Source organism: Felis catus, chromosome C1 (genome assembly GCF_018350175.1).
Source record: "Felis catus isolate Fca126 chromosome C1, F.catus_Fca126_mat1.0, whole genome shotgun sequence".
Lineage (NCBI taxonomy): Eukaryota > Metazoa > Chordata > Mammalia > Carnivora > Felidae > Felis > Felis catus.
Genome location: NC_058375.1, coordinates 207,209,952 through 207,231,427, shown reverse-complemented (window position 1 = coordinate 207,231,427; position 21,476 = coordinate 207,209,952). Strand labels below are relative to the sequence as shown.

General features: G+C 48.9%; 1 protein-coding gene across 2 annotated transcripts in view; it reads left to right on the top strand.

Annotated features, from left to right (window-relative positions):
* The window catches only part of SERPINE2 (serpin family E member 2), a 62,714-nt gene that overhangs the window by 35,643 nt on the left and 5,595 nt on the right, over positions 1-21,476 (top strand). For both annotated transcript variants that reach the window (XM_023259735.2, XM_011285653.4), the window contains exons 2-6: positions 1,036-1,316; positions 4,228-4,455; positions 10,320-10,517; positions 17,904-18,102; positions 19,740-19,840. In XM_023259735.2, coding sequence (XP_023115503.2) covers positions 1,058-1,316; positions 4,228-4,455; positions 10,320-10,517; positions 17,904-18,102; positions 19,740-19,840 — 985 coding nt within the window. In that variant the 5' untranslated portion in view covers positions 1,036-1,057. The remainder of the gene's footprint in view (positions 1-1,035; positions 1,317-4,227; positions 4,456-10,319; positions 10,518-17,903; positions 18,103-19,739; positions 19,841-21,476) is intronic.

The window sequence follows — 21,476 nt, the reverse complement described above, 5'->3', positions numbered from 1 at the left end:
TTACAAACCATGAGATCATGACCTAAGCCAAGATCAAGAGTTGGACACTTAACCCACTGAGCTACCCAGGTGCCCCATAAATTTATTTTAATTAGCAATCCTTTAAAAAATAACATGCTTATGGTAAAAAACAAACAATAATAATAATAAAAAAATTTAAAAAATTAAAACAAGGACATATGGTTATAAAGTAATCATAGTGACCCAAGGGATTCACTCCCTTTTTTAAACCCTCCCGTGGTTTCTTGTGACTTTGTTTTTTTTTAATATAAAATTTATTGTCAAATTGGTTTCCACACAACACCCGGTGCTCATCCCAACAGGTGCCCTCCTCAATGCCCATCACCTCTTGTGACCGTAGAATGAAATCCAAGAGCCATACATCCTAGGGTCTACGGGCCTTTGGGGATGTGGGCCCTCTTCCTCCTCACGTCCCCCCTGAACTCTCTCCTGCATGGCCGTGCGCTGGTGGGGGGGTGGGGCATGCTTCTGTCTCATTCAGGACTCCCCTCACACGCGTCCCCTCAGCAGAGGTGTCTTCCGTGACCCATCTCCTGTCGTCCCCAACTTGTCCTCCGTTTGCGTGCACACTGTGTTTTATCACCACGGCCCTGATCCCTCTCTGAAGTTACCGCCTACTGGTTTCTTTTCTGTCTCCCCTCTGGAAAGGAAACTCCAGGAAGGCCGGGGTCTCGTCCGTCGTTTCTAGTTGTTTGCCCAGTGCTTCAAAAAGGGCCTGGCATGCCGTAGTTCTTGATTAAATACTGCATCCGTTGGATGAAGGGTGCTTGTCCGATTGGTGTCTGGCACATAGTTGGGAACCTGCCAGATGGGGGCTCCCTCCCTCCCCCCGCCCCTCCTTCCCTTTAGAAAATACAGCAGCAACTGATTTCAGCTACACTCTCATATTTCAGGTAAATTAACAGGGCACTCAGTTATACGGGGTGTAATAAATCCTACCGGGTTGAATACAAAGTAGTCCCCCCAAAAGTGATCACTTAGGAAGTCACGTATCATTTTGATCTTATTTTTCAGGTTGTCCTTGCCGGAAGGAACCATGAACTGGCATTTCCCCTTCTTTCTTGTGGCCACAGTGACTTTGCCCTCTGTGTGCTCCCAGTTCAACCCCCTATCTCTGGAGGAACTAGGCTCCGACACAGGAATCCAGGTTTTCAATCAGATTATCAAATCCCGGCCTTTTGACAACGTGGTCGTGTCCCCCCATGGGATTGCATCCGTCCTGGGGATGCTTCAGCTGGGAGCCGACGGCAGGACTAAGAAGCAGCTCACCACGGTGATGAGATACGGCGTGAACGGTGCGTACACTCCGGGCTGTGGCGGGGGGCGGGGTGGGGGTGGCCCCCGAGGGAGTCGTGCCTCTGGAGGGGTTTCGCTGGTACCATTCTGGGACTTAGGGCTGTCTCCTCTAAAGGACGGATGTTAGCAGTGCTAGAAGTTAGGAGAACTGGATTCTGGTCTCTTCTCTAGCTTTGGGGGCTTTGGGTCAGTCACGTGATCTCTCCGTGCCCTAGTGTACTTCATCTCTAAAAAGAAAGCTTCCCACCTGCCCCACCTCCACGGTGCCTTGGGCTAAACCTCACGATGGTGAGCTGGGGAAGTGGGTGGCCGTGGCCGTGGAGGGCAGCACGGGGGAGCCTCGTAGCGATGGCACCTTTCTGGGTCTTAACTGTGCTGGTGACCACATGAATCTCAGTGAGTGGCAGCCGTGCAGAGAGCGACACGCACACACACAGGTGCCGGGAACGTAAAACACGTGTGGTGTGCATGGGCTGGGTGCACTGTACCCACAGCAGTTTCCAGGTCGTGATGCGGTGCCATAGCCACACGGGCTGCTACCACTGGGGGAGACTGATCGAAAAGGCCCATGGGACCACCCCGTCCATTGTTTTGCAGCTTCCTCTGAATCTGTCAGTATTTCAGAATAAAAAAAAAAACGGAAGGAATTTTTGTCAGTAAAGCCCGATGGAAAAGGTTTGAATTGCTTTGAATTACCCACATCGATGTAAGCGTCTCTGTCTCCCAGTCCCGTGGCCTTGTCGCTCCAGTTCATATATCCTCTCCCAGAGCCCACCCTCCACCAGCCTCTGGGGCGGGTGCTGTGTGTGAGGGAGCAGAAGGGGCCCCAGAGGTCACCGTGCACCATGACCTCCAGCCAGTCGCTTTGCATGTGGAAGTCTTCCTTACTATTTTGGAGAACGAGGGAGCGTCCCTTCCTGTCAGCCATAAAGTTCTAGGACTCTTGACTGCATTGACGCCTGAGACTCGGAGAGGAAGGCAAGCTGGGGTCAGGGGTCAAGCGCTGCCTCCCTCCGTCCCCGTCCCACCCCCCGCCCCGCCCCCCTCCGCCCTCAGTTGGCTGTTGTGTTCAATGTAGCCTCTGAGCTGCCAGCACCAAATGCTGGGACACCCTGCTCTATTTACGTGGCCTTCAATTTTGCATGAGTCTGCAGTCTGATCACCTGTCGGAAGCATGGCAGGGCTTAATGCTTGGAACGCTCCCAGTTCCGCCGCTTGCTTGGAAGTTCAGCAAACTCTTGGTGATTTATAGCTTCGTGGCGAATCACCGCTTGAATTTATGGCCGTTACCAGGGCCATCCAGACCCTGCCAGCCAGTACCCTTCCAAGGCAGCGACTGGATTTTTGTCGTTTGTGTTAATGCTGAGCCATATTCGTTTTAAGCGATATTTCTCAAGTTCTTGCCGATGTTGCCTGTCGGTGGTGTCCTTCCCCCACCCTCTCCTTCTCCCAAATCACTAGCAGTTAGTTGTGTTACAGAACGTGATTTCGGTGGCAGGACGAACTCTTTCAGGGGAGCCTGAGTGGTTTTCCAGGCCCTAGTTCGGGCTCAGCCCCTGAGAACTCAGGTGTCCTCTTAGTGAGGACAGAGGCAGAACGGTTTGGGGCAGTGGAGTAAAATCTACACCTGTCTTTTCCTGGCTGGAGATCGGGGCGTGTGCAGGAAGCAGTGTGGCCAGAAGGGACGGGTTCTGGGACTTGGCTTCTGCTCTTCCCTTACTGATGAAGTAGGCCTGCTCACTCCCGCCGGGCCTGCCCCACAGAACAGCGCGCAGGGTGGGGTCATGAGAGGCCAAACAAGGAGCCAGAGGGTTGCCTCCTTGTGCACCCTGGCAGACTTCCCCTACCCTTATTTAAGGGATCTGGAGAAGAGACCCTCTGAGTGTATGACACATCAGCTGTCCAGGAGACTGTCACCGTGACCCTGCAGGCTGTCTTAGGACGGTGTCATTTTGAAAGGACCCCAAGCGAGGAACCCAAGGCTCTGTAATTTGAGCTCACTCTAGAGCTCACACATTTCATCCTTATAATTTACTTGCTTCTTTTCCATGTTCTGAAACCAAATGGAGCCTGTGTGAATGGCTTGTGTAAGATAAAGCTTACATTGCCACAAAATTAATCCCCTTGCTTTTTGAGCTTGATATCAAGTAAAAATCACACTATTCTTGGATGGTGGCACATGACAATTTTTTATAGTCTTTCTAATGCTTATTTTATTCATTTTTTTTTTTCCAAAATAGAAAAACGAGATCGCATTGTTAAATCTTTGGCAGGAAAGGAAATAGCACTAAAGATAGTTAAGAAAGAAAAAGAGAATGAATTAGTAAGATCCCTTGGATTTATTCCCCCATGGTGGAAGATTCCTTGGATTTATTCCCCCATGGTGGAAGATTCCTTGGATTTATTCCCCCATGGTGGAAGATCCCTTGGATTTATTCCCCCATGGTGGAAGATCCCTTGGATTTATTCCCCCATGGTGGAAGATTCCTTGGATTTATTCCCCCATGGTGGAAGATCCCTTGGATTTATTCCCCCATGGTGGAAGATCCCTTGGATTTATTCCCCCATGGCTACATAAAGAAGAACTTGCCAGTCTTCCTATTGACCTGGCACCAGAAAAGTCTCCCAGGAGGACCAAGTGTATGTGGGGAAGGTGTTGAGATGCCTCAAATATGCTGTTTTGATGGTGGAAGCACCACTGATTTTTAAGAACCGCTAATAATTTTACCCTCCTTCCCCTTTTCTTAACACACGGCCACTGAGAAAGCAAAAGGCGTAGTCTCTTGCTGCTGAGGCTTATCTTGTCTGTACTGTTGTTGGTTGCCATACAAAGAAAGAGATCTTAAACAAAAACGTAGCGTGTCTAAAGTCTTGTGGAAACGTGGCTACATCTTCCCACTTCCCCTCCAGGAGTCGGTAAAGTGTTAAAGAAGATCAACAAGGCCATCGTCTCCAAGAAGAATAAAGACATCGTGACGGTGGCCAATGCAGTGTTTGTGAAGAACGGCTCTAAAATGGAAGTGCCTTTCGTTACGAGGAACAAGGACGTGTTTCAGTGCGAAGTCCAGAACGTGGACTTTGACGATCCAGCCTCTGCCTGTGACTCCATCAACGTGTGGGTTAGAAACGAAACCAGGGGTGAGTGGCCTCAATTCCCTGGGAACCACTGGGTGCCATTTTATACTTTGTGAGTGAAAGCGTGCGTTGGGCTCCTAAGATTCTAGCTGGTGTCTGCCTGTCCCATGGTCCTCCCATCGCGAAACGCCTGGACCCAGCCGGCTGGTCTGTCTTTCCTCTCTTAGGAGGTGCCCTGACTCCGTCTACCTTCCTTCCCCTTTCTTGGTGCCACGACTCACGGTACTCTCTGGGGTCTTTCTCCCTGTGGCAGGGGCAACAGAGCAGAGTCCAGCCCCACGGACTCTCCTCTGCCCCCCCCCACGTCGCCTCTCCAGAGGCCTCACCCGCAGGCCCTGGCCTGTTCTGAAGGTTCAGTTGCTCAGTCCTTCCCACTTTCGCATCTGTTGTTCCCGTTGCCTGGAATGCCCCTCTCCCCCTGCGAGGTTCGAGACCGATCTCTCTCCTTGCTTCCCTTGCTTCTCTCTCTCGCTGCCGTCGCCTCCAGGAAGTCGGTGCCTCGTCTCTGCTTACCATTGGCATACGAGTCTGCGTTTTCTAAGCCCCTTCATTATAGCACTTTCCACGCTGTATAATGATTGCTTGTTTGCGTGCATTTCTCCTCTCATTAAGCTGAGGAAATGTCTAACGTGGGTGTTTTAAACCTGTTAATTTGTAAACTGGAGGTCTAGGTGGAAATGTTCTGGAGTAGAGATGGGTCCAGATCAACAGGACATTAAGGCTGCAAATCTAGATTGGGGAACCTGTTTTTCATAGGAGGGAGAGTTAAGGTCGCAAGAGTGGAAGCGGGAAACTCTCAGTAGTCCCAACGACTCCATTGTGGCCCAAAGACAGAACGTGAGGAAACTCTGGCTTCTTGGGTCCTGTTTCCCAACGTGTGGTTCCTAGGATGCCTGCGTCAGAATTACCCGGGGCATTTGTTTAGAATGCAGGTCACTGGACCCCCCACTTCCTCTATCAGAATCTCCGAGGGAGGGGCCGAACATTCTGCTTCAAAACGAATGCTCCCCCAGTCTGCCTCCACCACCCATGACCAGGCTTGTATACGTGAATGTCCGAGGGCATGGGACAGACTCGCAAAGAGATGGACCGGGAGTGCCCCGAGGGTGGAGGAACCAGAACTGGTTTTGATAAATCCACAGCATTCCTTCTCAGTAGGCTCTTGGACAGTGCAATCCGGGCTCCCTTCCTAAAACCGCAAAACGATCAGGACACCTGCAAATGTGAAGGGTCTGGTGGTTCTTTCTGGGCCCAGAGGCCTAAGAACAGTGGCAGGAAGTTGCTGGCACTCAGAGCCAGGTGGCTGGATGACCGTGGCCTGTGAGTGGCTCCTGCCAGCCTTCTTCTTTACCAACTGGACGGGTCATGGGAAGGCACATTAGCGTGCTGCTTAACAGTGTTCAAGCTCCTTGGACACACGTTGACTCAGTTGCTCACTGCCTGGGGCGGGGGGGGGGGGGGGTTGGGGCGTGGTGAGCCCCAGCAGTGCTTTTTCAACCTGGCCGACCTCTTGGTAAACAAAGATTTTGACTCTTCACTTCACCATCCTGCCGCGAGATTCGTAGCTCGTATAACCTATGCACAAGTACACAGACACTTCTAAAAATTAATATAATGCCAAACTGCAATACAAGGAAAAACAAAACTCATTTATGTATGTGGTTCAGCAGGTGAGCCTTTGGGTACAAGTACACCCGAGCACATAACAGCGAAGCAGTCGTATTCTTAGAATAATTTTGAACGGACGGCTACGAAAACAGGCAGAGACAGGCGTGGGGTGCTGGTGATGTGAAGACCACGAGCTGCCCTCCTGTGTTTCTGAAGCGAGTTCTTTCCTAAAACGGTGCGGTACTCTCGGTAAATTTCAGAACAAAACAGGAACAGCTTCCACTCGCTTTGCTTTGCACTGTAGTCACCTACCCGGAAAATTCGGTGTACGTTAAAAATGTGCCACGAAACAGATAACTTTGTGTTTACAGGGGACGAAGAGTGAGGTTCTGGGCCCAGATGATGGTAAGCCAGTTTCTTGCCAGTGTGACTATCCAGTGGGGCGTCTGAGAGCTATACAGGAAGCAGGACATTTCTTTAGCGTGTGGGACTGTTGTGAACATTGCAGGGCAAGTAACCTCTCAGGCCACCTGTCAGTCCACTGAAAACTCTCCTACAAATTTCCAAACGGCCCCTGGGGTGATCTGCCTCACTGAGAGGCACTTACCTACCTGGGAGAACCCAGAATCCTGGAGATCGAACATTCCATGTGCGGAAGACTGCCCAGTCCGTCCCATAGAGGTGACGATTCCTGCCCCCTGCGGAGTGGGAGAGCCAGACGGGAAGGTTCTTTCCGCTGTGATAGGGTGCTGACCCCGCCAGGGCCGCCCTGCCCACCTCTCCAGCCTCTCTTCCACAGGCTCTGTGCTCCGGCCATGCACGCTTCCTTCCCGTCCAGCCCCCAGCTCACCGTGCTCTCTCCTGTCACAGCCCCCACCGCTGCATCCGGCCACCTGGGATACTGTTCTCCCCGCCCGTCCCTTGTTAACGCCTGTCCATTTTCACACTTGTCATGTGCACACCATGATAGTTAAAAGCAAGGCGCCGAGTTTGAATGTCAGTTCTGCCACTTACTAGCTGTGCAACCTTGGGCAAGTTACTTAACCTCCCTGTGCCTCAGAGTCCTCATCTGTAAAATGGAGATACGACGGTGATACCTACTAAAACAGTTACATCGACACTAAGGTTTTTTGGGAACGTAAGTAATACGCACAAAGCATTTAGCCGAGTGCCTCGCACTTAACAAACGTTCAACAAGCATAAGCTGTTTCTATAGCTATCACTAGGTCAGCTTCTTCAAGGAACCCGTCCCTAACCTCGCTGACCGGATCTGATCCCCCTCTCATATGCCCTCACTTCTACTTGGAGGTGTTTCTTCCTGTTGCATACACTTTTCCGAGCCATTTCTGCCAGCCTCCATCCACCTCTGTCTTCTCCGTAGCTTTTTGAAGGCGGGGCTCATTTTTGTTTGTTTTCTTACCTAGAAAAGCACTTGGCACATGGCAGGTGGGCATCCAGGAGCGGATGGAGGGGTGGTGCATCGACGGATGGGTGGGTGGGTAGGTGGGTGGCTGTGTGGCCGAGTAGGAGCATGGGTGGGTGGCCGGGTGATGCACGTTCACCGTGTGCAGTTAGCGATGGCAAGCCCCTCGTGGGCCTGCTTCTAACCATGCGTTCCTTACCTTTTTATCGTTGCTCAATATTTCTTCATGCCCCCGTATCGTATCTTAGTCCTACAGGTGGCAATCAGAGGCTTTATTTACCATAATGACCACAAAAAGGGCTGAGGAGACTTCTTTAGACACGTGTTGAGCACTGATCGTGTGCCGAACACAGAGCTAGGCTCGATTCTTTTAACAAAATTTATTTGTTGTTTCGAGAGTGAGAGAGAGCACGTGCAAGTGGGAGAGGGGCAGGGAGCGAGAGAATCCCAAGCAGGCTCTGTATCGTCAGTGCAGAGCCCGACGCGGGGCCTGAACCCACAGACTGCGAGATCATGACCTGAGCCAAGGTCTGATTGTCCACCGACTGAGCCACCCGGGTGCCCTGAGCCAGGCTTGATGTTTCAAAAGTGAACGACAGGGTCCTTGCTCTGGTGCACTTGATGGTTCAGCTCGGGGAGAGAGACACGTTAAATTCGGCCGGCACAAAATACCTCGGGTATGGCAGCAGCGAGTGTTGAGCTTTATGGAAACCCCTGGGAGTTGGGAAGGAGGGTCAGAGGACATTTACTACAAGTAGAGAGGGAGCTGTGTCCTAAAGGCACAAAGGGGTTGGACTGGGTGATGTTCCCAGCAAAGGCAAGACACAGCCCTCACCGTCAGGAGCTCTAAGGTGCTTGCAGTGGCTGAAGCACAGAGCTCTAACTTCCTTCCCACAAGACGGAGGCCGCCCTTGGGTCGAATGATGGCCGTTCATGGCCTGTGTATCTTCCTTCAGGTCCTGACTTAGCGTTGGTGCCCCCTTGTGTAAGAAAGGAGTCGTGATGAAACTTACGGAGCCCTCTGGGGTCTGGGAAACCTCTGGGTGCGCGTCTTTACCACGACTTATCCAAACATTCGTTTATTGCACATTCGCATCTTCTTGAACATCATCTAAAAGGACTTAAAGCTCTCGGGGCACCCGGTGGCTCCGTTGGTTAAGCATCCGACTCTGGCTCAGGTCGTGATCTCGTGGTTCGTGAGTTCGAGCCCCTCATTGGGCTGTCTACTGTTGGCACAGAGCCTGCTTTGGATCCTCTGTCTCCCTCACTCTCTCCCCTCCCCCCAATAAATAAATAGATAGGTAGACAGACAGACAGACTTAAAGCTCTCTCTGCTGAATTAGACCTTCTTGCTTCTTCAGAAACTATTGATTTTACTCTCACCATTTAAAGAATTACAACTAGGGGCGCCTGGGTGGCGCAGTCAGTTAAGCATCCGACTTCAGCCAGGTCATGATCTCGCGGCCCGTGAGTTCGAGCCCCGCGTCGGGCTCTGGGCTGATGGCTCAGAGCCTGGAGCCTGTTTCCGATTCTGTGTCTCCCTCTCTCTCTGCCCCTCCCCCATTCATGCTCTGTCTCTCTCTGTCCCAAAAATAAATAAACGTTGAAAAAAAATAAATAAATAAAGAATTACAACTAGCATTTACATTACGGCACTATGTATTTTTTAAATACGCTAAGGCCAAAAGCTACAGTGAATTTCTGAACTAATTTTTCATCACTTCGGGTATCAGTGGCCCCTCATAAACACACAGCTGGATCTTCAGAGACGGAGCAAAAGGTACGTTAACGAAAACCCAAACCGTCAAGTACAGATAGCACTCAGGAAGGATCCTCGTGGCCTCAAAGAATGTTCTGAAACTAGAACGGTTGTCTGCTCCTTCACTCCTAACACAATCAAGACGGATGGTCTTCTACATTTTGTGGAGTGAATTTCCCCTCAAGACTGGGAGGCCTTCTAGAACAGACGCTATTTCCTTGCTTCTCTGTAATATTACACCTAGCTCAGTCCGTAACTCATAAATGTAGACACTGATTTTTAGATCCAGCCCTTTTTTTCTTTTTTTAAATTTATTCATTTTTGAGAGAGTGTGAGCAGGGGAGGGGCAGAGAGAGGAAGAGAATTCCAAGTAGGCTCCAGTGCTGTCAGCGCAGAGCCCAACTTGGGGTTCGGACTCATGAACTGTGAGATCACGACCTGAGCCGAAGTCAGACGCTTAACCGACTGAGCCACCCAGGTGCCCCTCCAGCCCTTCTTTAAAGTAGCTGTGAGGCCTTGTGGTATCAGGGATTCCAAATGCCCATCGTTTCTAAAACTTTAGGAGAAATTCAGCCTTTACCCTCAATCAGATCGCACAGGTCGAAGAGGTTGGTTTTTGACCGGCATTAAATCTACCCGGTGGTTCAGACAACAACTGCATGCCTTGTGCCTATCTTGTGCCCATCGAAAACCCTCCTTGGCAGTCATTCACGCCAGTTATTAGCAAACAGAGAAATTCATCGTTAATTAATCATTTAGGCGAGTAAAATTTTCTAAACCGTGGGGTTCATGGGGAATTCGTTGTAAAAGAATTTCTTAAGGAAATGTCTGGTAACCTCCAAATAAAGGATATTCAAAGTCTTTATGGATTCTCTGATTTTAGCCTTAACTGTTCGGCTTTCATTTTTAGCGAGAAGAACATGAGAAGGTACAAAGAGGGTGTTGTAAATAGTTCCCTTTTTAAAGTGTTTTAAAAATTCCTTTGAGTTTTCACTGTCCGTGATCCCACACTGCCTTTTGCCCTCAAATAGACTGCCAATCCTGAATTTTTCCCTTGCTTGTTCCATGACTTCTCAGGTATGATCGACAATCTGCTCTCCCCAAATCTCATCGATGGTGCGCTCACCAGACTGGTCCTGGTCAATGCCGTGTATTTTAAGGGTTTGTGGAAATCGCGGTTCCAACCTGAGAACACAAAGAAACGCACGTTTGTGACAGCTGATGGGAAGTCCTACCAAGTGCCCATGCTGGCCCAGCTCTCTGTGTTCCGATGCGGTAAGTGTATGCTTGGCAGGGCCCTGAGAGTGCTTTCACTTAGTCCGAGAGCAAATCTGACTTTTATTTTTCTAAAAGGGTGGGAGAGAGGAGGGCAGGATGTTTTTAAAGTTCCTGGTAAGGTTTTGTATTATTTACAAGGGTTATGTATTAATATATAATATACAGGCTCTTAGGTTGAATGTTCAGAGGACAGGTCACAAAATACGAGATGGGAAGAGGCATAAAGCGCATGAAAACGTTACGAAGTCATCACCATCTTACGTTACCAAATTAGAAATACAAGTAAAAATTAGATTTCTTTTTCACTTACCCGATTAGCAAAAATTGCAAAGATTGACAAAGCCCAGTGGTGGCTCTCATGGTGGGGGGGAAGACATGGGTGCCCTGGTCACTGTGGGCGGAAAGAGATGTGGGGCGGGGGACTTCCTAGAAGACCATGTTGCATTGAGGAACTTCTACTCTGAAGATAATCTCACCTCAGCAAATAAATAAAAGCCAGATATGTACATATAGTGGAACGTACATGATAAACAGCTTTACAGAAGTGGAAAGATGATACAATATGTTGCTGATTTCAGAAAACAAGTTCTAGTACAACAGATGTTGATTCATCACATTTACGTAAAATGCTTTCTATATATCCATCCATCTGTAGAGACGTGTCTTGCAGGGTGTTCGATAAAATGTCAACAGTAGTAGTGTTTCAGGTGATTATTTTTCTTTATTTGAATTTGAAACTTTTTAAAACAAGCCTGTATCAGTTTTAATTTTTTTTTTAATGTTTGTTTATTTTGGAGAGAGAGAGAGAGAGAGATAGAGAGAGAGAGAGAGAGCGTGAGCACGCAAGTGGGGGAGGGGGCGAGAGAGAGAGGGAGACACAGAGTCCGAAGCAGGCTCCAGGCTCCGAGCTGTCAGCACAGAGCCCGGTGCGAGGCTCGAACCCGCAAGCAGAGAGATCCCGACCTGAGCCGAAGTCAGAGGCTCCACCGACTGAGCCACCCAGGCGCCCAAGCCTGTATCAATTTTACAGTCAGGAAAACAATGACCGAGCCCTGCTGTCATTGCCGCAGCACTGATAGATGAAGCCTGGTGATTGTTTTCTAAGCCTGGTTTCATTGAAGCATTTGTGAGCCAATTTAAATTCATCTTTTTCCTCTGCAACTTAGCCTTTATGCCTCCGATCCGTACCGGAACATGCGGGCCCCAGGTATCGCCTTTGCATACGCTCGCTTCAGGCACCGCTCAGTATTGTGCCAGCTGCATAATTCTCTAAATTAAGGAATGACTTAGGTGAAGAAGGCAATAAATAAAGTCACTTTCCTTCTTATCATTCAGCTTCTAGGTAAAATTTTGGCATTCACTCAAATGTGTGTGTTTTTTTTTTTTAAAGATAATATGTATTTTTGAAAGCCCTGCAGAAAGATAACGTGCTCAGCAACTGAGAATAATAAAAGGCTCTTTTTGCCCAAAAGTCATTCCCTCCTTCCCGTCGGCCCCCCAGCCCTCCCTGCTCCCGGCTTGTGTTGCCAGGAAGACTTCATCGGCACACTAACATGGCTACCAGCTCTTCTCTGAAGCAAAGCCGTTTTCTTTTAGGTCAATCTTTATACACATTCTCTGTTCTAATAAAAAAAAAAAGGGGGGGGCCTGGGTGGCTCAGTCGGTTAAACGTCCGACTCTTGGTTTCTGCTTAGTTCATGATCTTGCGATTTGTGAGATCGAGCCCCACGTTGGGCTCTGCGTTGACGGTGTGGAGTCTGCTTGGGATTCTCTCTCTCTTTCTCTCTCTCTCTTTCTGCCTCTACCCCGCTTGCTCTCTCTCAAATTAAAAAAAAAAAAAGTGAAGGGCCTCAATTACTGTATATCTCTGTTGCTGGAAAGTAAATGTCAGTAGTTCAAGGTTAAAACGCAAGGATCCTATAGACATTCCTATGAAACGCTACTGTGTGTGTGTTTGCGGGAGTGTAACGTGTTTTCTTGAGTATATAATAGGTTCCTAGAGAGGGAGTTGCATATGCGAGTAGCTTTTCCATTAAGACCCGATTTGTCTCAGAGCACACGTGTGCACATTACAGAAAGCAGTGCGTAAATGTACTTTTCCTGTCAACGACTGGAACGCTGTCGAACCAAGGTGAGCTGGCGGTCTTCCCTCCACCTTCCCGAGCACCCCCCCACCCACCCCGGAGGCTGCACGTGTGGGCTCCCTTGCCTCCCATCCAGTTGGCTGTGGGGGGAGCTCGCAGGTGAGGCGACTTGGGGCCTTGACTTCCCGGCCCTCCCTGCGGTCCCCGGAGCTCCTGTCAGCAGGTGTGCTCAGGGGGGCTTTCTCCCTGGGTCACCATGCTTCCCTCGCCCCTGCCAGCCTACGGCTGGTGATGGTGCCCCACTGTTTGTAGCACAAGCGACTGTGCTTAGCGGTCTCGCTGCACTCTGCCCGTGCTTTAGAAGTGCTCCTGTGACCCAGCCTGGTGTCCTGCCTCCTTCCTGTCGGACCCTTACTGACCTGCCCTGAATTCAGGACAGAAGGTGGAAGTCGGCCTTCTCTCCACGGTTCTCGTTCCCTCACACCAAACCCTGGAAAACGGCTGCCATCCTTCTTGCCCCGCTCCCCGTGCCAAAGATGGGGCTGCTGTGGAGGAACCTGGGATTGGAACCTGGCTCCTGTCCTGGGCCCTGCCACGGCACAAGGATGGCCCTTGTGCTGCCCTGGTTTCCCTCCTTGGCCAGCACGGTGGCTTTTTGCAGTACGACAGGGCAGGTTTGTCTTGTGTCTTGTGGCCTCTGAAGAAAGCACAGCTGGTGTTTGTCTTCACGACCGCAGACCGCTTGGTTGGTCACCCACTTTCTGCCTGTCGTCGGTCTGGCCAGCACGACCGGCCAGCGCTCACAACGTGGCGGTTGCGGCTGAGACAGGCCCCCAGTGAGCTCGGAGGCCTCCCTGCCCACTCACGCGACCTCTGCAGCCACCTGGCACACGTGTGCTGGGCCTCACCAAGCCGCCTCGCTCACCTTGTGGAAGCGTTGCCATTCCAACCCTCTGTCTTCCTGACCTGCCCCCGGCCAGATGCCATCAAGATCTCTGAGAAGATTGATTTAGTAGCATTACGGAGACAGGGTGGAAACTAGGAGGGGGAAACCCTTCTGACTGTATCCCATAAAGTGTAAGCAATTTGAGGATAGAAATTCTTCTAATTTAAAAGTCAAAAAAAAAAAAAAAAGGCCTTGCAGTCTTTTTTTAAAGGAAGCATATTTCGTGCTCATTGCAAAATCTACAAATAAAACAGAATGAGGCAGAAAGTAAATGTTCTCCTATAATCCCATTTCCCAGCATAAAAAACCCTATTAAGTGGTAGGTGTATTATTTGAGACCTTTTCTATGCATATGCAAAATATGTCTATGAAACTTTTTTGCATATGGAGGATTACACTGTAATATGCTTCATACATTAGACGGTAAATCATGGAAAACTATGTGAATTCATGTGGATTTATTTGATCCTTTTACCAGCTGCAGAATACTCCACGGCATAAATTCATTATAATATCCTGTGGGTCGCCATTTACTTTTTTTCCTGTAATAAACACCTCAGTGAGCATTCTTGTACTTAAATCTTTAGAACTGAGTCAGAATTTATAAAGGTAATTTCCTGGGATAGGAATTGCTGAGTCAAAAGTTCTTACAAATTTTAACGCTACTTGTAGTAGAAGATAACTGGATGGGTTTTCATGTATAAAGTTTTCCTGATAATTCAATATTTAAAATATTCCCTCTAAATTTAGAGGCCGAGAAGAGTTCTTACCGTTTTAGTGAGCCTAGTTACTTCCTCCTTTTGTAGGATTTAAAGAAGGGATCAGAGTGCTTTAGGGACCTTTCCAGAAAATCTAGATCATCCCTAAAGTACCACTGTCAGGATCTTCTAAATCTTCTCCATGTTTCTAATACTTGGTCGTTTGCCTGTTAACCTCTCATTAAAGGATTTGTTGATCCCTACTCATCCAAGAGAAAAGACTTGTCTTCCCTTTTCATCTGTTTCCTCCTGTTTAGAAGGAATGAAACTGCTCCATTCACATTTTTATGTACTCCGGTATCATCCCCATTAAAGAACTCTCAATGGGCTTCCCAGATGTTAAGGAATGGAGAGCCTGGGCGGGGCATTTTAATGGAAAGGTATCTGGGACAATGACGGGCTCCCTGCTGTGACGCAAGGCTCCCAAATACCCCTTCCTTGCTTGATTCACTCTGCCCTGGAGCTGTGTCCTCTGCAGCAGGTGTGATGTCTCTTGGTGGACCAGTGCTGTGTTTCGACTGTTTGAACGGTGACCGAACGCTCGAGAAGTACTTTGCGAAGCTGCTTCCGTCAGTAGATGCAAGTTTTTACAACGTGCAAGCCTCTGTGCTGAGCACTGTGCTGTGTGTATTGTCTCGTCTAATTTTCCCAGCAACTCTGTAAGCCAGGCACTGTTATCCCATTTTATAGATAAAGACACTAAGACTTGGAGTTAAGCAACTTGCCCAAGGCCCAGAGCTAGTGTCTCAGAGTCAGGATCTGAACCCAGGTCCTAGAACTCCAGGTCTCGTGTGCTTAACCTCAGCCTTTGTCCTCTGTGGGCCGATGCTGCGAAAGCTGTCTTTGACTGATCAGGTGGAAGGCAAGATGTTATTTTTGTCCCCTGTCTCCTCAAGCCACGGAGCAAAGAAGAACGGAAGAGGTATGGCCAGGGGCATCCGAGCCAACGCTGTGCCATCAGCGCCTGTGATCAGAAGCAGAAGTGGGGCCAGGGAGAAATGAGTCATCAGGCAGATGTGCGCGACTGGGTACAAAGCGGTTAGTGGTTATTCGTATTACTGATCAGTTAATGACGTGTTCGGTGGAGACCGGATTCACTGCTGAAGGTGGAAGCTGTCTCCCGACTCAAAGACACCCAGGCTCGTCACTTTTCATTATTCATGACCCCGCTGCCTCCCATCAGACCAGTAAACGTGTCTAGAAGTGGTTAACGGCTGCCTCCAGGTCCTTATTTCATGCCCTGGAGCAACCATTTCCTAACCGCTTCCTAAGTCGTAGAATTTCTCAAACAGCTTTGCCAGGTAGGGGCCTCCTCTTGTCTTTGAAGATTAAAAGGCTCGTTAGGAAGTGATGTTTGTCCTGACTCTCCCATTGATTTTCTGGTTCCTGCCCAGACCATCTTATTACACAAAGTAAAAGGAAAGTGAAAAAAATCCCCTCTTTGATTCTCAGGCAGCCCCGAGACAGAACCGGGCTTGAGTGACAGTCCCCGCCTGTCCCAGCCGGCCAGGCCGCACAAGGTTGCCGAACGGCCCGCGGGCAAATGGAGCGGGACGGGGACCGGGTGTACCGAGCGCTCCACGAGTTGCCCCCAGCTTTCTTCCCGAGGGAGAAACTCAAATGTCATCCTGTCATGTCACGTATTCTAAGAACTTTGCTATTCTTTATCGTATTTTATAGCTAGAAGTGTTCGTTATGTAACGAAGACAGAGAAAGTTGGCTGTGCCTCTCGCCGCCCCCCACAACCTCCACCCGTGGAGAACTGGCTTATCCAAGATCCCTGTCTCACATGCAGTGACTGGCGGAGGTCGTCCCCAAAGAGAAGACAAGTGAAAATCACGAGAGAAGCTCGCTTCCTCTCTTTTTCTTAAACACGTTGTCCTTCTGGGTCATTTAGAGAAGGGGGAGGAGGTAGAGAGAGCCAGCGTTCAGTGGGCACCCACCACAGGCCACGCCCTGTCAAGCACCTTACATATTTTTCCTCATTTAACCGTCACGGCGACCCTGTGAGGTACACACTTTTAATATCCGTGGTATCTCCATTCTCCATACCGAGAGGCACACAGAGGTTAAGTGCCTCACCAAGGTCACCGCGTTCTTAAAAAGGCTGAAGTGTTTAGTAAAACATTTCTGAAATCTGCCAGAAATCTAGAAATGCTGGCTTTCCGTTCACCTAGTTAATTTTTATAACTGGCATCACATGCCTAATGGGAAGTTTTCCCGGGGATCCTATGGCATGCTGTGTGGAATATTCTTTCCCGGGGAGGCCAGGGCCTCTCTGGACCATGTACCCTTCATGGCACCCTTCATGGGTGCGCTTTCTTTTTTAAAAGCTTTTTTTTTTTTTTCAAGTTTATTTATTTTGACAGCATGCAAGCAGGACAGGGCAGAGAGAGAGAGAGAGAGAGAGAGAGAATCCCAAGTAGGCTCTCAGCTGACAGCACAGAGCCCGATACAGGGCTTGAACTCACACACCACGAGATCATGAGCTGAGCTGAAATCAGATGCTGAACCGGCTGACCCCGCCCGGGTGCCCTATGAAAGTGCTTTCATCAGCTCCAACCGGTCCGCACACAGTTGTGCTGGTCAGTTGCTGAATATTTTGAATATTTCACATGAGATGAGAGGGTTCTAGGATCAAATTAGCTTGGGAAACCTGCAGAGAGCCAAACAGCTTTCCTTCCTTCAGAATGACTCGGAGCCTTTACGGTACTGGGGTCTATTATGAATCCGTAGGAAGAATCGATTCAGTGGCGTGTGGAATCTGTCTACTGAGCGTCCTGCAGGATGGGTGCTCTGTAGACCAACATTTTGAGAAGCGCTGGTCTAAATCGTTCTCGGCCTTTTATTTGTGAGTACAAATACCATAAGGTATCGAAAAGCCGTAAGGACAGTGACCAGAATGGGTGAAGAGTGAATAGGGAGTCGCGTTAGTGAACTACAAAGGTCATTGTTGGCATGAGACATACTGAGCCTGAGTCCTGGGGCTCCACTGCTTACTTAGCCCATGTGTCCCTTGGCAAGTTACTTAATTTCTGTAAGCGCAGCCCCCCGGGTGTAAAACGGGACTGTGTGCCCTACCTCGGGGCACGCTGTAGATTGTAAATGTGCTGGGGTGGTTGGGGGTTGGTGTGGGTTGGGTTGGGGTGGGGTGGTTGGTGTGGCTCCTACACAATGGAGCCGTTCATCCCTTTCTCCTTCCTCTTCACATGCTCCCGTAGGCTCAGCCAAAAGAACCGTTCTCAGGCAGCCCAAATTCATTCTCTTATTCACATGATAGGGGTCAGCTTCTTGCAAAGTACTGTCTTCTAAGCGCCTCATGATCCAGTTAAATTCCACTCAACGGAATTTTTGGTGACGCCCCAAGGCATTCTGTTAAGACAGATCTCAACTGAAGAAAGGGAATTATTTACCAGAGGAAAGAAGAAATAACGGTCCTTATCTTTGTCTTTCTAAGGAAACCATATTTGGAAAAGAGAAGTTTCCAAACGGAACCGCTCTCTGCCCTCTGAGGCCACCCACGTGATCAGCACTCGCTCCTGCCCCTCTCAGAAGTCATCAGGGGATGCACTGAACCTGCCTCTGATTTCTTTAGGGTCTACAAGCACCCCCAACGATTTATGGTACAACTTCATCGAACTGCCCTACCACGGGGAAAGCATCAGCATGCTGATCGCGCTGCCCACGGAGAGCTCCACCCCGCTGACGGCCATCATCCCTCACATCAGCACCAAGACCATAGACAGCTGGATGAGCACGATGGTGCCCAAGAGGGTACAGGTCATCTTGCCCAAGTAAGAGCGCTCGGTCCCTGGTGGCGGTCGCGTCAGGTGCCAGACAACATGGGGCTAAGACATGGCGCGTCGTGAGGCCTGATTTATTTTGCAGAAATTGCCTGGAGAGAATACAAGGGTCTGCTTTTGGAGAAGCTTTTTGCTTTTCTTTCTTCTTTTTTTTTTTTTTTTCCAATCCCTGTGCCTCTCATACGGCAGGATAATGACAGTGGGGAAGAAAAGAAGGCAGCCTGACCTCTGACCTCAAGCTCCTTATGCCATTTTGAGAGCTTTTAACATATTTAGTTTTGTCCCCAAGACTGAAAAATACATGTATAATGGCACGGTAAAGGTTCGTAGCGTTTTGATGAGGAGTTTCGTGTTAGTCTTCTTAAGTTTTAGCTGGAAGCTTCTGAAGGCCAAGGTCCGAAAGCTAGGTGGTAAGGGAATGTTTTGAAACCATTCAGGCAGAATTCTTGTATTAGTATCTATGGTAGGTTTTTTTTTTTATTACTATACCCTGAAAGTGTAATATTGGTGGAATTTGAACTGTTATGACTTGAAACCAAGGGAAAAGTCATCCTAAATTCTGCCCAAATCCTGAATTTCTGTCAGCTCCGAGAATGCTTTACCCAGACCCATGAAAGAGGCAGCGAACGTCCCCGGACTGTGATTGTGCCACCAGTGTCCAGGGCTTTTAAGCACCCACGTCTTGGGGTGGTAAAGCTACCTTCCAGTTCTAAAAGCTTTTACTTCTCTAGTCACTGAGTTAAGTAATCAGAAAAGCCCATTCATAATAAGTATTAGCAATCCTCCCAGGAGTGTGTGTGTGTGTGTGTGTGTGTGTGTGTGTGTGTACACGTGTGTGAAATGAGCCTTCATGTCGGCAGTGCTTGATGTAAATGAATAAGATGGTAAGTGTACGTTACAGAATGACGTAATAGGTAAAGCACAACGATAATGGTAAATTATCATTAGAGTCCGTCTGCCCACCTACCCTTTGCTCTTCCCCCAGATGGGATAAAACCTGGTAAAACATCCTCTGACGATAGGTTTACTAACTGACATTTACATATGTACGGCTGGAAGGCCAGATCGCAAGTATCCAAGAAACCCAAGGTTACGTCCCAACACCTGTAGCATACGTTCTCACCTATTCCTAATGTTTGTTCCAGTCTTAACGGTAAGATGCTTTCATAATCTCAACAAGAGTGAGCAGGAATGTGTCTCCTCTCTTTTGACCAATCCCGCTAAGGACGGTGGTTCTTACAGCAGCCATGATGATGGCTCTTCGGTTGGCAATGGGGGAAAAGTGGAGATATTCGGGGGGGTATTCCAGATACCCCCCCCCATCAGCATAAGGGAGGGTGCTTCAGCGGATCTGCCTAGGTACCGGAATGGGGAAGCCCGTCGCACACAAGGGGGTGACCACCCCCTTTCCTGTCACGGTGTCCTCATTTTGCTAGCAAAGTGCTCGAGAGATGACTTGTCCTCTAACTTAAATCTTGGAAGTACGACTTCAGACACAGGTTAGACTGGTGTTCAGAGCATGCTTACAAAGGAATCTCTTTGTCAACGTCTCCCCACCGGCAAGGGTTCCACCCTCTTACGTCATTTACGGTATAATGATTTCCCCCTATTTTCTCCTTTCCTGCTAGGTTCACGGCGGTAGCACAAACAGATCTGAAGGAGCCGCTGAAAGTGCTCGGCATCACCGAGATGTTTGATCCATCAAAAGCAAATTTTTCGAAAATAACAAGTATGTTCGACTTAAACCCCATTCTGAAACTTGAAGACTGTTACAAATTGGGTCTCTCATTCGTTCAGAAAGAAAAGGTCAAAATTAGGAGTGTGTTGCCCTGAAACCCTCCCAGATTTAGTCTGATTCGTCACCAAATGATGCTGCTCATCCTCCGTCATTTAGATCAGCGTAAATCACCTGTCCCCACGTTTCATGTGCACGTTTCAGGTGAAGCCCGAGTGAGTCGACACCGTTAAACAAGCACTTCGTGTATTGTCTTCATTACTTAAAAATGTAGCTCTTAGATAGTAGTCTTTCTCTTCCAAATGCAAACCATTCCCCAGTGTTTGCAAAAATCAAGGTTTTTGAACTCTCAGATACTTGCTTCCATCAAACAATAACAGGCATGCACCATATCCAGGTGTGTTAATGCCCATTAATCCGGGATCATGTGAATTCAAAGGGTCTGATGAGAAGCTTTCTTTGCCAGAGCATCTAGGACACAGCTGGTGTCGTATCACCTCGTTTGCCAATATATGCACCTTCTCCCAGAGTGATATTCAATAGTTGGTTCTTGGTCTTTTTAATTTGGAGCACAGCAGCCTTCTTCCAGAGAAAAGTCACGGCTTAAACATTATTTGTACTCCTTTCCTGTTTTCCCCCTCGACAAGCTCATTACCAATCTCGATGGCCTGCAGGCGAGCACCTGTGTACCCGTCCTAGGGCTCCATCCACACTGTGTCCCTGGCGAACTTGCAGCCACAGGGATATTTTGACGCTCTTTCGTCCTCGGGCATCCGGACTCTGGCCCCCGGTCCAGCAGCATGAGCATCACCTGGGAGCTCGTTTCAAGGGCACACTCTTGGGTCTCACCCAGACCTCCTGAATCAGAATCATTTTAACAGGATTCCTCAGCCCAGTGAAGTTAGCCTTGTTTCATTGTTTTCCCCTTCGGGGTTCTCTTCTGTGATCTACATACCACGTAATGGCCATGGGAGTTCACGGGTGCTCAAAGGAGGACCAGGTGCCTGAAGTTCCCCTGAGGTGTGATGTTTAACTCGCAGGTGACATGCGCCCTGCAGATGTCCCCCTCTCATTCCCCATCGGCCATATTAGAGCCCAGCATCCGTGCAGGTGAAAACCAGGGGACACAGAAAGCACTTTTTCCCTTTGCATCCAGACCCATGTCCCACCAAGGCTAGCATTAACTTCCGTTCGTGTTCTCGAATGCTACGGCCAGTGGGTATCGCTGGAGCGATAAGAATCTGCTGAGAAGGAAAGTTAATTCACTAGAAGGTTCTAGAGGCACAGTTGCAGTTCTGAGTCTGGTTCCAAACCCTTCTTACCCTCCACACTCTTCTCACTGATATGGCCATGAGATGAGTGGCTTTTGTGGTGAAGAGCGAGCACTTACTCTGCCAGTAACCAGCCGTAAGACTTGAGGACAGATTTCTTAACACTCTGGGCCTCAGTTTCCCCATCTGTAAATCCCCTCTGCAATCTTCCCTGGATTTGACATTCTGTACTGAAAAATAATATTGTTGCCTCGTTTCTCCTGGGAAACTGGACTTCCTTTTTTAAAGCTCTACTCTTTTTATTTATTTATTTTTTACACAATCCTTAGCGGTCAGAGTTGACTTGACAGAGGCACTAA